At 39.4% G+C, this 18,031-nt stretch overlaps 1 protein-coding gene across 6 annotated transcripts in view; it reads left to right on the top strand.

Moving 5' to 3' along the window:
• Positions 1–18,031, top strand: part of ST7 (suppression of tumorigenicity 7) — a 1,957,536-nt gene that overhangs the window by 1,035,464 nt on the left and 904,041 nt on the right. For 4 of the 6 annotated variants that reach the window (XM_044088709.1, XM_044088710.1, XM_044088711.1 and 1 more), the window contains exon 2: positions 7,663–7,745. In XM_044088709.1, the coding sequence (XP_043944644.1) occupies positions 7,663–7,745 (83 nt within the window). Of the gene's footprint in view, positions 1–7,525; positions 7,746–18,031 lie in introns of those variants that run through there. The other 2 variants (XM_044088714.1, XM_044088712.1) reach the window with 2 other exon arrangements.

Below are 18,031 nucleotides of genomic sequence, written 5' to 3' on the forward strand. Positions count from 1 at the left end.
GGAAAGGAATTATCCCTCCAGCATGTCCTGTTTATTGTGGTGACAAGGTTTAGGTCCCTAGAGTGTGTAGCTTGGAGGGATTGGGATTTCTTTAGTTGTAGCATGTCCAGCAGCTCTGGGTTTGTTAGGCAGAGATCACCTTGGAGTAGGCGATGTGTTATGGAGTAAAAAGCTGGAGATTTTTGAGGCGGTCAGTGTAGGGCATTTGTTTGAGGCCAGTAATCCTCTTTGTGAGATACTTCTGTGGCCTTTCCAGCTGCTGCAGATGTCTTGTGAGGTACATTCCAAAAGGGGCGTTGTACTCTATAATGGGTCTAATGGGTGACGAGTAGAGGGGAACAATGCCTTCTTTTTTCCTGGATGAGAACCCTTTTATGATGAGGTGTGCCACGTAGAAGGACTTCCTGACTACTGTGGCGATGTGACTATCAAAGGAGAATTAGGTATATCCAAACCTCTCAACTGTCCCCAATTTTGGCTCAAAATGTTGCTCTCCCCTAATAATCCCTGTGCAAAATGGCAGTTTTGGAAGAAAACGTGAATGGCTTACAATTAATAAATAATTGTAATGATCAGAGTTATAGATTACTTTTTATTTCAGAAATGTATGTAGATTCTCTTATTTTGTCAGCTGCTCAACTTAACAGTACTAATATTAAAAAAAACTGTCCCTTCTTTGACAGGTTCCCAGCTGTATTGTGTGGCTGTTTTATATTTTTGCATCCCATTTTTGGTCCGTTTTCAAAAAATTATGGTTTTCTGGCAAATTAGCGGCAAATCATTAAAGAATGAAGTTAGAAAATAATGACAAACATTTGAGTTTGATTTCATACCCTTCAGAAAATTCATACTAATGCAAGACCTACTATTCTATTATCTTTCTAAGTTTATAAGAGCAGTATTTAAAATTGTCCTTATTTTTGGGCATTTGTCCCACTTCTATTTATAGCTTTGTCCAGATTTCTTGCTGTGAGGTTGAGAGGTATGACAAATGTGTCAGGGCCATCACCAGAGACATTTCAAATTGTGACATACTTGTACTCCACTCCCCCATGTAGTGACTCTGAATGTGCCATGCAAGGCAAGGACCAGTTATGCAGTGTAAATATGCAGAGTATCCCCCCCCCCCCCCCATCCAAGGTAGACACAAGTACTACAGTGGCTTTTCATCTGTCCTTGATTTTGCAGAATGTCCTGGTTTTCTGTCATATTTTATACTATTGATTTATGCTTTTTATTATTCAGAAAATACATGTTGCTCTGTGTTTAAGTAACAATGCTTTAATGACCATTAAGTAAGCTTGTCTGAGATTGTAAGATGCAAGTAAGCTTTAATAAGCATACCGTCAAAGAATTACCAACATTGAAAGCCTTTTTGTTGTTGCCATGCAGAGAATATTTATGTAACTAGACAACGTATAAGCCTTGGGTATTGAAATGCAAATTACACTATTTGTAATAAAGGACAGGATTACAGTATTTTCAGCTCATTACATTTGTTGGAGACTTGCAGTCATCTTTGCAGGCTTTACCCATAAACTAAACAGAATGCCAATGTATCATGTGTGGTCCATAACCTGTGCAGTAATACTTTAAGCAATTTATCTTGAGCTTGTTTCTTGTTTGCTATTCATTTTTTACTTTGATCATGTTTTCCCCATGAAACAAGTAGATAGTTGTCAGGCAGTAGATCTTTTTTTTGGATAAGAAACATTTTTACACACAGAGAGTGCTGCTTTCAGCATGTTACTTGGTACTTAACTGAATATAAATTATAATTTAGAACTGCAGTGCAAGGAGAAGTGGTTTGAGTTGAGTGACGTTTTTTTTACACTTGATTTTGACTGGCATTCCACTAATGTATTTAAAAAGTAATTTATTTTTTCATGCCTCACAACCTTTTTGTTTCCATCTAGATATTAAGTAAGTGGTCATGCAGCCAATACATTGAAATATTTTTTTCTTCTCCCCTTCATTTTGTTGGACTCATAACAATGGTTTGGCACCCAAGGCAGCATATTTAATGAAAGTCCCAGGTTTTGTGGTTCTGAGCATAACCCCACCCCTTCTGGTTGTGCACACCCCCTTCCAATTGGCCCCACCCATTCAGCTGTCTCCCACAGCCCCCCTTTGCTTTGAAGTCACCAGCCGCCACTGCTTGCACTGTTTTCTATTATACATCGTTATTTTTGTTATATTATTGCATTTTTGTCTTTATATCCTGTTATTTCTGTTCATTTGCTCCTCTTTGGAGTTACTTTACATCAAGTTTTTGTAATGTTTTCCTGTTTGCCTTCACACATTGTGTCCATTTTTAATTGCATTTTTGTTGAAATGTCTTGTTTTACAGATGCTTAACATTTTTTGTTTTTCTTTTTACTATTGTTGGCTGCATGTAAAACACAAGTCCATAGAGCATGTTTAAGGTGACCAAAAGTTAACAAAATGTTAACGTGGCAAACACAGCAGAAATGTTTTCTTTCTTTCTGTTTTGTTTAAGAATAAAAAACTATAATCCAGTAAAGAAAATCTTCATGAGAGCTCTGTGTATATTGAGAGTCGTATGTATACTAATGTCAAAAAAAAAAAAAAAAAAGTAATACATTGTGGGTGCATTGTGGACAGTTGTGTAAATTATTCACACTGCCAAAATTCACACAGGTATGAGAGAGGAATGGGCCGTGCTGAGTTGATTAATGTTCCCATGTGGCTGTCTTCTTGGCTGTTAAGCATTTAATTGCTTTTTATGGCTCTGAAAGATGAACACAAATTTCCCATATTTTTCTTAAAAGAATCGTTTTATGGTAATGTAGTATATCTTCATGGTTTTGGTTTGTATAGTGTCTGATATTTACTGGAGCTTCCATGGTGGTGGTACTGTTGTTGTTGTTATTATTGTTACTGATATTACTATTACTATTTTGTGGTTAGCAATTGGGAAAGCCAAGTTTATTTAAAAAATAGTAAAATGCAATGCAGTTAGAATGCAGTAGGATATTGCTGAGAGGATTTTCCACATTTAGTTTTAGTTTCTAGTTGGTATTTCTGATCTACATTTATAAGATATGCTTTGCACTGTCCTCATATGATTAAATCTGTTGAGGATAGTAAATGATAATTCCTTTAACTTTTATTGCTGCTATATTGTGTGATCCAGTGGTTTGAATCCTGATGGTAACTTATTTTAATGGGGTATTTGTCTGTGCTGCTTGTAACATTTTGTTGGAAGTACATTTGTAAAGCTTGTCTTCATGTTCATTGCCATGTGATGTTGGAGAGGCTTGGATGATCATTGTAGGGTCACATAGCAGACTTTCATTTTATTTGTGTGTTGCTGTAGGCTGACTTTATTAAGACAATAAGAGTGGATAGGCAGCAGCAAGAACTTATGATCTGCTATACTTGAATACAAGCTGGTTATTAGTTTTTTCATTAGTAATTGTTTTAGAATGATTAGGGGGTCAAGGCCTGGGGAGAATGGACTGCTGGATCATAGAACATCTGTTGCAAATTCACTGCAAATTACTGTGGATAATTACGCAAACAATGCATGTTAGATGAGCAATAATTTATATACAAGCCATTCATCCCTGTTTCTGTACTTCATTGGTACAGAATCACTTGAGAAGTCTCTGGCAAACAATTGCCAACTCGATGAGCAAAGATCTTTAAGCAGTTGGCAGTTATACCCTGTGTTGCACCAGGTGTGGTGCTTGCTACCGCACATCCCAGTGTGTCCTAATCTACTCCGCCACCTTATTGTGTGTGGCAGAGTTTACCATATAGCAAAATTTTAATTTTCCGTAGCTTATGAAGTAGATGTAGTTGATGAACTTAATGGAAATGTATTGTCTGAAATATTTTAAAGTTAGTGCAACGAACATTGTTCGTTTTCTGTACACCCATTCATGGTAGATTTATTCCTGCATATTAAATTTCTAGAACTTTCCATATGGTGTAGTTGCTACCAGTCACTGTCAAATTATGTTTTGCTGCTTTTTTCAAACATTTCTAAGTGCTCTCAGGCTTTTGAAGTTATTTATTTATTTAGTTGGTTCTGAACTTGATAACCAGGTAAGTGAACTTTCATGGACCCTTTTCAGCCATAATTGGGGTTACAAGGAGGTGGGAAATACAGCATAAATTGAGCAACTCTGGTTATTTTTGAGAGGTGAAGGAAAATCAGAATTCCTGAAGGAGGGCCACACATACATGAAGAGAACACGCCAAAACTCCATATAGACAGTGACAAGATGTCAAGTCTGAAATTCATAGCTTCTGTGAGGCAGAGATCTTGTAATGTAAGCTATCATGCATCATTTATTTTTCAGTGTTCATTCCTTTTCTCCACTTGAAGATCTGTCAATGTTAACTTCCTGAAATTATTGTAAATGCAGTAATGCTATGTTGGCTGATTTTTGCCATGTTAACATACTGCATCAGTCATTAAAAGTGTGGCAACATTAGCTACTCTTCCTTTTTCTAAACAGAAGCCAAGGTAGGTATCTCTCCTGTCATATGTTTACTTTTGCAAACTTGATTTGTGAACCTGTGTTTGTAGTTGGGTGAAATGGCATGTCTGCTTCGATATCATTGAGAGGCTTGTATGCATTTTATTTTCATAGATATCAAATTGTTCATAGGTAGGTACAAGGCTATCGGCCCTAGAGCCTGTACAAGCCTAGCCATAACAATTCCCTGGCTATTTCTTCCCACAGTATTTACGTCCATGAACCCCTGTCTAGCAGGGCAACTGATGTGATCCCCGGGGTGAATTTCCTATCTTCCATCCAATCGTCAAGGTTCCTTTTGAAGAGGGCCAATGAGGTGCTCTGCTTGACATGTATGGGCAGTCTATTCCAGAGTATAGGGAGTCTCTGAGTCAGGAACCTATCCCTCCAGTATGTTTTGTTCATTGTGATAACAAGGTTTAGATCCCTGGAGCGTGTGGCTCTGATGGATTGGGATTTCTTTGCGTCCCTGAACCCCTGTCTAGCAGAGGGCAACTGACGTGATCCCCGGGGTGAATTTCCGATCTCCCATCCAATCGTCAAGGTTCCTTTTGAAGAGGGCCAATGAGGTGCTCTGCTTGACATGCATGGGCAGTCTATTCCAGAGTATAGGGAGTCTCTGGGTCAGGAACCTATCCCTCCAGTATGTTTTGTTCATTGTGATAACAAAGTTTAGGTCCCTGGAACGTGTGGCTCTGATGGATTGGGATTTCTTTGTGTACCATGTCCAACAGCTCTGTGTTTGACATGGCCTTGTATGTTGAACAGAGATTGCCCCTGAGTAGACGATATGCAACAAAGTATAGCTGGAGGTTTTTAGTCTGTCAGCATAGGGCATCTGCTTTAGGCTTGTGATTCTTTTAGTGAGGTGTTTCTGCGGCCTTTCCAGTTGTTGCAGATGTCTTGTGAGGTACATACCAAATGGAGCATTGTACTCTGTAATGGGTCTAATGAGGGATGAGTACAGTGGGATAATGACTTCCTTTTTTTCTGGATGAAAAGCCCTTAGTGATGAGGTGTGCCACATAGAAGGATTTCCTGACTATTGTGGCAAGTGGTTATCGAAGGTGAGACCACTGTCCACCTGTGTTCCTCAGTCTGTTATCACACTTTCAGTGTTTAGTGTACTGCCACCTATGTGGTAATTCATGGGTACATGTTTTTTCCTAAAGGGGATAACTATACATTTCTTGGCATTGAGCTTGAGCCCATGGCTCTGGCACCAACCATCTGTTTCTGTAAGGCCCTTTTGTAGAGTATCCACATAATTTGGGGATTCAATAATGGCTCCCAGTTTGCAGTCATCTGCGAACATTGTTAGCCAGAGTCCCTTAGTGTTGGCCTGTACTTCAGAGAAGTAGATGCCAAACAAGAGCGGTCCCAGGGCTGAACCCTGAGGTACTCCACTTGTCACTTGTCTGGAGCTGGATTTGGAGTCGGCTACTTTTACAGTGTGGGTTCTGTCAGTAAGCCAGTTGGCAACCCATCAAGTGACATAGGGATTTATGTCCTGCTTAGTAAGGTTATCTATGATTCCAGAGTGGGGGATGGTATCGAATGCCTTGGCGAGGTCCAGATGGGCTGTGTGGACCACCTTACCCTCGTCCACGGCTCTGTAGACTGATTCAAAGAAGTCAATCAGGTTCAGGAGACATGATCCACCCTTCACAAACCCAAACTGAGTGGAGTCCATTGTTTGAAGGTTACCAATGTCTTTGTTTATAAGTTCCATGTTGATACGTTCCATGGCCTTGCAGATCAGGCTCGTCAGAGTGATAGTACGGTAGTTCCCAGGATCCAAGGTGTATCCCCCCCCCTTGTGGAGTGGGATAACTGTAGCTGTGCACCACTCGGTGGGCACGAAGCCTGAGGTGAGGCTATGATTAAACATGACACTTGGGTGAGGTGCCAGTTAATTTTGTAGTTCATGTAGTACACAGCCCGGGATGTCATCTGGTCCCATGGATGCTGTATTCTTAACTTTGGAGAGTGCGTTTTTTACCTGTGTGGCCTTGATTACCAGAATTTGGCAATCCTTTGGTATTGAGATGGGCCCTTTAGGGTGTGAGAGGAGGGTGAAGTTGGCACTGAATTCAAATTTATCTTTTATTCTTTTTTATTAATTAAGCTAGGAAAGTGAACATTGAGTGAGTGGCTGTCTGCACATCCTGGAACCAGTGTTTTGCCCTTGTGTTCCTCTCAGAATTCCACTGCCTGTAGTTGTGCTCTTATGGAACGGCAAGACTGAAAATGTAACTAGAGGAATTTGTGCCAAGTCTGAGGTTGTGGTACCTTACTATATTCCCCTACTCTGAGGTACAGCAACTGAGTCACTCTGTTAAGGGGTTTGGGGGGAGGGTGCAGGAGTGTAAGCCACCATGTAGAAATGCTTCAATTGTACTGCACTCACTTTTAAGATTTACTATATTTGCTTGGCAGTTACAGTTTAGAACTCTTTAATTTGTGTGCTTCAGTATTCTAGCCCCTGCCCTGGTGGCTTGATTTTTTTGTATAATTTTGCATGGTAGAACAATCCGATGACAGCTGCTAGAAAAGTCTTGGCAGGGGATTTATTCCTCTGAGTTTTGTTACACACACACCAAAAAATGAGGTTAATCTAACGAATCATACATGTTCGAGTCTGACAGATGTCGCTTTTTACCCAAGGTCAGAAGAGTGAGCAATGAAAGCAAAATGCCTGAAAATTTACCCAATTACCCATATCAGCTTGGTGTATGTTATACAGTTTTGTATTGTTGCTATTGTGTAGTATACCACTCTCTTACAAAATATGTAGTTGGGTAAAAGCAGCAGGACTAAGTAGAAAAAAACTTGCTTAACTGAAAAAGACATTTCAAGGTTTACTCCGCAGTAATGACAAAATATTTTTGTAATTAAAAAAACTATGAAGTGTAACCTTGGGTGGTGCTAGTATTGTGAGAGGCAGAATTATTTCTGCAACTGAAAAAGGAAGTTTTTTATTATTAAGCAATATTTCTGTTTGTAAGTTCTCCATTTTGTGCTGTTCATTCTGCTGTGATGATGCTTTGATATAGACGCACAGCATTTTCTGGTAGATTGCTAACTGATAAATTACTACTCTTATCTTTTGGAGTTTCCTTATTGTAACATATGGCTCTCTATTTTGCAGTGAGTATGTTTTTGAACACGTTAACGCCCAAGTTCTATGTTGCCTTGACAGGCACTTCCTCGTTAATCTCAGGTCTTATATTGGTAAGTGCTATCCTTTTTTGTGGATTTTTCATATTGCTGTGAAGTTAGGCATGTCTGGGCCAGTTTTGCATCAAGCTGAACCTGTTTCATGTTACTAAATTAATTTTGCTGCAGCTACTTTGGTCAGGTGTTAATACAAACACGACTACACTTCTGACATTCGTAAGAGTTCTGTAGCTTTTACAAGCAGCAGCAAGACGCTTGTCACATTCCTGCTTGAGACATCAAAAGAATGAGCTTCTCAGACAGTAAAAAAAATAAATAAATAAAATAGAAGAAAAAAATCTACTTCATCATGTATTAACAAGGACTGCCATTACTGTTCTCTTAAAGAAGTACACGTGTGTGAGAAGCATTAGTGACAGCTGTCGTATAGGCAGAGGAAAAACAGATGGCTGGTGTGTGTGTCAAGCAGCAGAGCAGTAGCTGTATCCCAAAGCAGAACTAAGGACAGGCCAGCAGGATCACTTGAGAAGGAAATGTTCCTTTTGTTGGGTTATGCAACCTTACCATTTACAAACACTTCAAATGGTGACTTAGTTTTATGCTTTTCTAGGGCTCTGTAAGTCTGTTCCTTGCACATTATTGCAACCTGTATATTTGTTTCCTAAAGCTTTATCAGTATGTTTCCTTAATTATTGTTTGTTACAAGTTATAACAACTGTACATGTGCAGCATTGAAGAAAAATATGTACCGCTCTAAGTCTACAAAAGTGAAGTGAATCTATCAGATGTTACTGAAAAATCATAGTCAAAGTGGTTTATTTTATTTTGTGGTATTATTACACGATGTCATAAAGGATAAAGATATATATTTTTTGACATGGTTGATGATTTTAAAGTGCTAACCTAGCAGTCTGTCTCCTGTATGCATAGATTTCATCCATGAGCATGGCACTGTTCATTTGCACATTAACTTTCATGTGGCTTCTTTGTCACAGAGGTCTTATGTTCTTGGGAGTAACATTTGAAGGAAAGAAGCAATGCAGACTGGTTCAGTAAAGTATCTGTTAAAGTGATGTTAATTTGGTGCTGTTTATGAAGTTCTTGACAGTTAGCATAATGGGTAGGAAACTAATATAAAAGTCAAAAAATGTGAAATGATGAATTAGATGGTGTCCTGTAGTTCAGTGATTTAACATTTCACACCACAGCAAATGGTGATACAGCACTATGATACAGTTTACCCATCTTCATTTATAAAACTTATGTGCTGGCTCCTTACTATTTCTTTAATACAAAATATGTTTTTCTGTACACCAATGTCAGTTGACCTTTATGTCTCATGACATTAGAATGGAAGTAATGTGGGGATGCAGTTACAGCTTTAATAGATACACCACCACATTTGCAGGAATGTTACCATTAAAGTGTATAGATGTTTTTCCAGGTTATCCCCACAGTGCTGTCATCAAGAGGGGCTGTACTTTGATTTGGACTGTTTCTAAGTTAAAAAACAAAACAAAAAAAATCCAAAGTGTAAATGCAAGATGGTAGGGTTACATTGTGACATTTATTACACTATATCTGGCATATGCCACAATATATATGTAAGCTGAAGCAAAACCCTTAATATACTGCATGTGAATGGAAGTGGAAAGGCAGTTTTGCTAAACATTGCTTCTGTTGTGAAAATGGTTAAATGACATTGGTGCCATTCAGAGTATTTTGAAATGTTTATGAATAATTAACTTTTCATGTGGCTATCCAGCTGAGAGTTGTATGCATTAAACCCACAAGTGAGTAATGCTCATTTTATTTTAATGGACAGGCAGCATCAGCGAGTTGAATTTTATTTACATTAGCTTCTTTTTGCTAAAATCTAGGCAACCACTTTTTTCTCTACCAGTTGGTTTGTAATTTATTAATCTAAGTGTACTACATCTGCAGCAATTGGTGTTCATACTCCTGTTTTCTGCAGCTAGTATCATGCCAAGTCTTGTTCCTATAACCAGGCGTAATGAATGCTTTCATATTGCCAGCAGTGAAGGCTGACAAGTTTCACAGTAGAGTAATTGGTTTTAGAGTGGTGGGAAAACTTAAGACTTCTCTTTTATATACCTTTATTGTGACCGCCTAACTGCTAGATGGAAAAAAGTGGAGGATTTCTAATAGTTTTGCTTTGGAAGGATGATTGCTCGTTTGTTTTAATTTTATGTATGCGTGTATTTATTTATCTGTTTTAACTATTTTGATAACAGGGATGCTCGTTTGATTAATTGAGCCATAAGTTGGGCTCAGTGGAAGAGCAGTAAGATACACACACATGCAGTAATAAAACATTGAAACAGTAGATGGAGAAGAATCTAGAAAAGTTAAATAAGTTGCAGTATTTATAGCAGCCGACTAAATCAGAATAAAGCAGTAAGTTATACAAACTTCAACATACAGTTTTGCAGTTTGTATATTAGAGTTACAAGAAGATTCTATAATTGTTTTGAAATTAGATCTAGTGTTTGTAGCACAGGTCACTCAACTGAATTCAGTGTATTCAGTATCCTTTCATTCATCCAGTGTGCTTGAAGCACTTGTATCTTGCACTTGTATGCAAGGATCTTTTTTTGGCACCTCCCCTCTTTTCTGTTTGCATTAACAAACTTTCTTTTGACTTACCCCATCTTCCTCTCTTGCTTTAAGATGATGACATAGTCCAGTTATTCCACTCCAAAGATTCTGTCTCTTCTCTTGAACTCAAACTTCAGGCTGATATTCATGCCCTTAGTCAAGGAGTCAGTGAATAACAATTCATACTAAAATCCTCTGAAACAAAAACAATACCTTTTGGCACTAGGCAAAAGCTCACTTCTAGCCCTAGGCATCTCAAAATCCTTGATCATCTTAATAATACCATTGAAATGTCACTCATTCATTTACCTAAGGGTTTGGTTGGACCCCTTCCTAAATTTCAACCCCCACCTGGACTGCATACACAAAAAAAATCAGCTCTCTCCTATTCTGGGCTAATCAGATCTCCCCTTTTCTATCCAGATCCTGTAGAAATACCATAGCTAAAGATATCTTACTGGCTCAGCTAGAATATTGTCTCCCGCAAGTTGCTGCAGCTTCTAAAATAAATTCAGTCCATTTCATATGCCATTTGCATATTCATCACCCCAAGAAATGAACAGCACTGCAAAACCATTGAAAAAGCAAAGTAGCTACCTGTGAAACAACATGCTGACTTTCTTACATGCCTCTCACCTTCCTTCCAGTAGCTTCCAGACTATTAGGCGATGCAGCAGTGTGAAGACATCTTACCCACTATTTTCCTCTCCTTCAAACCCCCCAAACTAGGTTTCACTTGTACAGACCATGCTTTCTCCGTCCTTGCTCCTAAACTGTGGGAATCTCTCCCTTATTTTTTAAAGATTATTCCTCTTAGTCCATTTTCCATTCACAGATGAAAGCAAATTTTAACACTTTATAAAAATGCAGTTTCTATCTGTCTGGTCATATAATTTAACCTCTTCACTCCCTTCTTCTGTCTATATACCCTGCTCTGTCTGTTGTTGATTGTGATTCCAACTCTTGTACCACTCTATATATAATGCATATTTTTTAATCACTCTGTATATAATGTCATATATATATTGCCTTCATACTCTGAAGCCAACTGTTATTTACTTTGTATGTAATATATGTATATATTGCATTTTATCATTTGATCTCTTTATAATGTCATGCTATTGTGTTTTCTGCAGGCTGAGACTGAAATGGGTCCACTGGGATCAGTGCTGTACCCCTGTTAAGAAATTCAACATAAAATAAAATTAACATCCATTTTCTTTTGTAAGAAAACTTTTTTCAGCTTTGTTTTTAACGTTTTAAGTGTTTTTTGATTGGCATATTGTGGACCATCATTCCACGATGCTAGGCTTGTTTTAGGAAAGACCGTTTCATCTTTAGGTAGTCCAGAATGATGTCTGTCTGTTTGGAGTGATTATCGTTACAGTTTTCTAGAGAGTAGTTGTTCTAATGTGCAGCTTTATGTGCAATGGTGGACAGTACCTACTTAACCTTTATGATTTCTAATAACAGTGTGTCTAGGGAGAGAGTTGCTTGATTTGCTGATAGTCAGTGAAAATTTGTGTAGCAATTTGCAGTGATGGGTACTAGAGCCTTGTAAAAGGACAATGCAGCAAATCTTGTTTTCTGCAGATTGAAGTAGATTATATTCATACTAGAGTGAAATACTTTTATGGGTAGCTCACATTTGAGTATGGTGATGCACTTATGCCAGTAAATGTAATAATTTATGACACGAGATGGTTCTTATTTTTTTTCACCTTCTTGATGAAAAGGGTCTATGTTAAATCATTGAACCCGTGTAAGCGAAAGCTTACCATCTTGAACGCTTAGAACAGCAAATCGCTGTTCAACAAAACAAAAAAATTTTTTAAAACATTACATAAAGTGAGGGGCTTCGCCCCCCACACCCCCCTACTTAAATATACTAACTCCAAGATCGCACTACAGTCACGAAAATGGCTAAGTAACGGAAACGGCCAAGCAATTTCTTTCCCAGGGAAAGAATTTGCTCATATGCCATTTCGCTATTTTGCCTTTTCGGGATTTCAAGTTTGATCGAATGCATCTTCAATCATTTGATAGGAACCCGATGAAAACAGATGTACATGTGTTAGAGAGACAGGCTAATAGCAGCAATCCACAATACACTCACACTTGTATTTCTTTTGACAGTTTATGTACTCAACAGAAATGCACACATTTGTGGAATTATCAGATTTGCCAGTTTTTATAGTTTTATTTTTTTATCATTTTTTAATTATTTTTTACCCTAATCAGTAGAGATATGCTATACGTCACAGTATCATATGCATTTTGTTATAGTGTGTATAGATTGTACACATCTTGTTTGTTACTACCTATATATTGGAGTAATCACTGTTTGCAATGCTATTATTTGTTTTGCGCTTAGAATGTTTGTTACAGGCTGTGACGACCATCACATCCTAGCCCAGCAGTCAAGAAGCCTCAATCCTGACCACTAACATCAGGGAGGTCGTCTCCTAGAAGAGGAAAGGATAACTAATACACACAGTAAAGTACAATTTCCCTTAAGTGCACATAGAGATCACAGTCAGTCTGGGGCTGGTTGCTCCCTTGCTCACCAGGTCCCCAATAAGACTCCCCACTGGCACAGCTATAGGGTCCAGGTCTCAGCCTAACTGGGCAAGCTAGAACCTCCAGTACCCTCTCTGTCCAACCAGTGCTTCATGTCCCTGCCCAAGTAGCTGACATAACACACACACACCCACTTTGAGATAAGTATTTATACAACTTCACAGACACTCCTGGGAAAGGCTGACACAGATTCTGCAGCTGTGCCCCTTTACCCAGACTGTACAGTAGTATTTACTGCCACCACCCAGTTAGTAATATCAGCTACTAAAAGGCCCTTAAAAGGGTGTCCAATTATTACTGTGCAATATTAATATCCAATGGTAATGTGACTATACAGTCTAAGGCTTATTGGAAGGGCTTAGACAGTAAACTCTATAAATATATAATGTACTCTAAAGCATACCTCATCTCTACACAAACCAGCCACAGGTAGAAGGTTTTTAAAAATATTTAATAATAAATAATTAAAACACAAGACAAAACTACTACACCACAGAGATATCCAAGAGTTCACAGATCATACAGAAACTTAAAATAATACAGTAGGGCAGGTCTGGTTTCAAAGAAAAATACCTAATTAAACTTTTCTAGCTTTAACTATTCCTACAAGATATCACAGTGCTAAAAACTTACATGTGAGCATAAGCAGAGTGCTGATAAGTTAGATGTCCAGATCAAAATGCTTGAGGTCTCTTGTGAGAAATAGTATTTAAACATTACTAACAAACATGTCTCTAATGCCCTCCCAAAATTACATAATTTTTGATACTTGGGTTTACCCAGTATTCATATTGCATCATCTTAACACCTGGTCTGAGTTCTCAGGCCACAAACTGCATTATGTAGCAATCTAACACCTGCACAGAAACTTACAACGATACAAGACATTTCGGTACTTACGTATTAGCGCAACCAGATTTTCGCGGTTGCGGTAATATGAATGCTGGCATGAAAACGACTGTGGTAATTAGTGCCACTTGTTATTTTACATCTTTACTTACAACAAATAGGTTTAGCTTACATTCAGGAAGATAAAACAACTGTGAAAGTCTTCTTCCTGTTTTGCGTGCTTTACACACGCACGGTTTAATTTTCTGGGCTGCTGTGCATGTTACTGTCGAAAGGAGTGCTTTTCTCTTATCAAGGTGGAATGCTGAAAAGAAAAACATGGGGAGACCTGGAGAAATGCTTTTTGGTAGACTATTTATAAAAAATTTACAAACAGACTTGAAAGGAGGAAAACTTTTTTTTTTTTTTAAGAATAGAAGCTTGCAATAACAGTAAAAGATTTGCCAAACTGATGATATTGCATTATGCTGACATGTAGGGTAGTTTGGTATGTGAGAAGTTGACAGTGGTGCTTTGGCTACTTGTAATTGTGATAGTGCTATCCTCGGACAAAGGGAGATTGTGTTTCAATGATTACGGCTAAAAAAGATGTGGATTTCTCATTTGCTGTTGTACTGTTTGTGTGTGTGTGTGGAGAGAAAATTGTCAGCAATTGTAGTCGCATCTTCCTGAATGTAAGCCAAACTTATCTGTTGTAAGTAAAGACGTAAAGTAACAAGGTACGCTAATTCCCATACTCGTTTTCAGGCCAGCATGCAGTTAAACATTACTTTTTCCATGTTTAATCGATAATCCTGCCTCAAAAAAATTTCAGTGTGAAAGAAAACAGTTAATGTTTCATTTTCAAGTCAGTATTGGTAAAATGTACACATCTGGAAGCAACCAGTATTATCGCGAAAATCCGGTTGCGATAATACGTAAGTACCGACATTTCACATGTATATGCTAACAGAAACTAAAGCAATAAAAGCACCTTCCACATCTAAATTCTAGTCATAAACTTTAGCCTTAAAGCAATGGGCATGAAATCTTCATCCAGCCGCCCTCTGGCCAAAGTCTAACATGAAAGGATACAACATGCTTCACTGGGCCAGTAGAGTGCAATATTGTCACATGTTTTGCAGTTCCACATTTCACAGTGTTTTCTTGCATTTAAAAACACAAGCCTGTATTTTCCATTTATTTATACAGTTGACGGTATTAGATATTAAATTATATTTGACTAGGCTGGCAGCCTTCGCCCATCTCTCCCCAGTCATCACACTGGCTTATTATATATTCTTTTTGCTTATATGGTCTGAGTCATGATTGAAAGAGGTCTTCGGCTGAGTTTATTATTTGGTTAACAAATGGTAAGTAAATTTAGCATTCATAAATTCAGCAACTGCTTCATGTACACAGATAACCCTCTCCTCTTACCTTTCAACACTCAGACTTGTGAGCGATGCACTTATATCACCAAATTGGAAGCTACACACTCTCCAGCCAAGACCGGACTAGCTGGTCAAGAAGAGAAGGTCAACACCTGCACCACACCACATGGAACACATAGCCGTCCAGAACACCCACCATCTCACTCTCACATAAAAACACAAACCACACACCCACCTTCGCGGAGACTCTCAATAGAAATTTACACAAACAGCAGAGACCTCCAAGACAGAAACGCACTCGACCACCACAACACAGCACAAACCACAGGACACATAGCTCACCTCCACAGTGTGCCCCTCAACCTAAGCCCCAAAGGCTAAACACCTTGCCCAATACACTAATCATAGGTGGCACAATAGTAAGACACACAGATGTCCCACTCACTAGGTTGAATAAGGAGACGGTAACAGTTAGCTGTCAATCAGGTGTCAGAATCCGACACATAACACATGCACTCAGGTCACTCCACAAGTACAAGTATGACTCTGTCATTGTCCATGTGGGTGTGAATGACCCGAGATGCACCTCCCTGGACTATATGCAAATAGACATGGTGGAGCTGTCAGATTATGTGGCCCAGGCAGGTATGACCCTAGCCCTGAGTTGTATCCTACCATCACCCAGAATGATACTGCAGTACAAGCAAAAAATGATTCTCTTCAACAATTGGATAAGTTTCTGGTATCATTCTAAGGGGATCCAGTATCTGTCTGCTTGGGACGACATGATTGACCTTGATGTTTTGCTAAAGATGGCCTGCATCTGTCACCCTGGGTTTCCGGGTACTGGCTAACGCTCTTGCCACCCCTTTAGTGCCCTTTTTAGACTCTGTTTCAAAGACCAAATTACCACCATAACAGCTATAAATAAATGTAATGAGTGTCATGCTGCTCAGTGCTAGAATTCTAAATCTCAATATGCACTCACTTGAAGCACTCCTCAAAATGGAGAACATTGACATTTGTGCTGTAACAGAGATCTGCTTTAAAGCGGCAGAAAGCACCCCTGCACTACCAGGCTATAACTCATACCACAACTTTCGGCCCCAAAACATGGACCATAGCTCCAAAGGTAGTGGTGTCTCCATATTCATAAAGGAAAACCACATCTCCAGACTAGTAGCCCAGCATAACACATCTGAGATACTTCAGGTACAACTAACATTGGGTAAGATGGCGATCCAGGTCATAGCCTGCTATAGGTCCCCAACCATGTCCCTAAGCACCCTGGAATCTATCAAGGTCCAACCCAACACTCTCGTACTAGGAGACTTCAACTACCCCTCCATCAACTGGGAGAATCTACTCAAGCACCAATACACTGGCCCAACGCTTCCTGGAATTCATCAGTTCCAATGCCTTGGACCAGCTCATTCTGACCCCCACTAGAGGAAGCAACATTTTTGACGTGATTATTACTAACATGGGCGACCATTGTGCTACACCAGTAGCCAATCCCAGCCGGGTCAGATCTGACCGTAAACCAAATACCATAGAAATCCACATCTCACCCACATCCCCCCTCAAAGGTAAACACCTTGAAAAACTTCTCCAAAGCTGACTTTGGGCTCCTAAAAACAGAGGTGGCTAACTTCACGGCACCCATGCCAATGGAAAATAGCTGTATGACTGCCGAATCGTACACCAGTGCACTGTACGAACATGTACATTAATGCATGGAACTAGCCATACCCAACAGAACCAAGATGCTCTCCTCCAAAAAAAGGAAGCCAATCTGGTGGTCCCCTGCCATTAATAAACTCTACAACAGAATGAAGAAACTGTTGCAGAAAAAAGTGAAGTCCCAAGACTGGAAAAACTCCCTTATTACCCTCAGCAAAAAGTTGAGATCCCTCATCAAATCCTCTAATGCCAACTATGAATGCAGAATTGCGACAGACACTAAAAAACAATCACAAAGCCTTCTATAGCTATATAAAGAACCTCCATGGCAATACCCAGATTTGCTCTGAGTTACTGCACAATGGTACCTCCTATACTGAGCCAACAGATATTGCCAACATACTGGCCGACAGAGTCAGTGCCAACTTTACCCCTCTCTCTCTCTCTCCCCCTAAAGGACCAATCATAATACCGGAAGAATGCCAGGCACCCAGCATTACTGCAGCACAGGTTAAAGCTGCATTGTCCAAGGTCAAGAATACAGCTTCCATGAGACCCAATAATATCCCTGGCTGTGTTCTACATGAACTACAAAGCAAACTGGCACCACATCTGTGCGCCCTGTTCAGTCACAGCCTCACCTCAGGCTTTGTCCTTACCAAATGGTACACTGCTACAGTCATCCCTCTTCATAAAGGGAGAGCAACTACAGACCCTGAGAATTATCACCCCATTAGCCTGACGAGTCTGATATGTAAAGCTAGGGAGCGCATCATCATGGACCTGATTAACAAAGATATAGGAAGTCTCCAAACTCTAGGCCTCACACAATTTGGCTTTGTGAAAGGGAATCATGCCTGCTCAACCTGGTTGACTTCTTTGAGTCAAGTCACCAGGGCTGTGGCTGAAGGTAAGGCAGTATATATAGCCTACCTCGATCTGGCCAAGGCCTTTGATACCATTCCTCACTCGGGAATTATTGATAAACTCACCAAACTAGGCATCAACCCCTATATCACTAGGTGGGTTGCAAATTGACTCACAGGTAGAACACACAGTGTGAAAGTAGTAGACTCCAAAGTCAGACTGCCGACCAATCACGAGTGGAGTCCCACAGGGTTGGTCCTGGGTCCTCTCCTGTTCGGCATCTACATCTCAGAAGTCCAGGTCAACACAAAGGGACTCTGGCTGATCAAGGTCGCAGACAACTGCAAGCTGGGAGCCATTTATTAACTC

Source organism: Protopterus annectens, chromosome 11.part0, assembly GCF_019279795.1.
Source record: "Protopterus annectens isolate FY-2018-M chromosome 11.part0, PAN1.0, whole genome shotgun sequence".
In the NCBI taxonomy this organism is placed as follows: Eukaryota; Metazoa; Chordata; order Ceratodontiformes; family Protopteridae; genus Protopterus; species Protopterus annectens.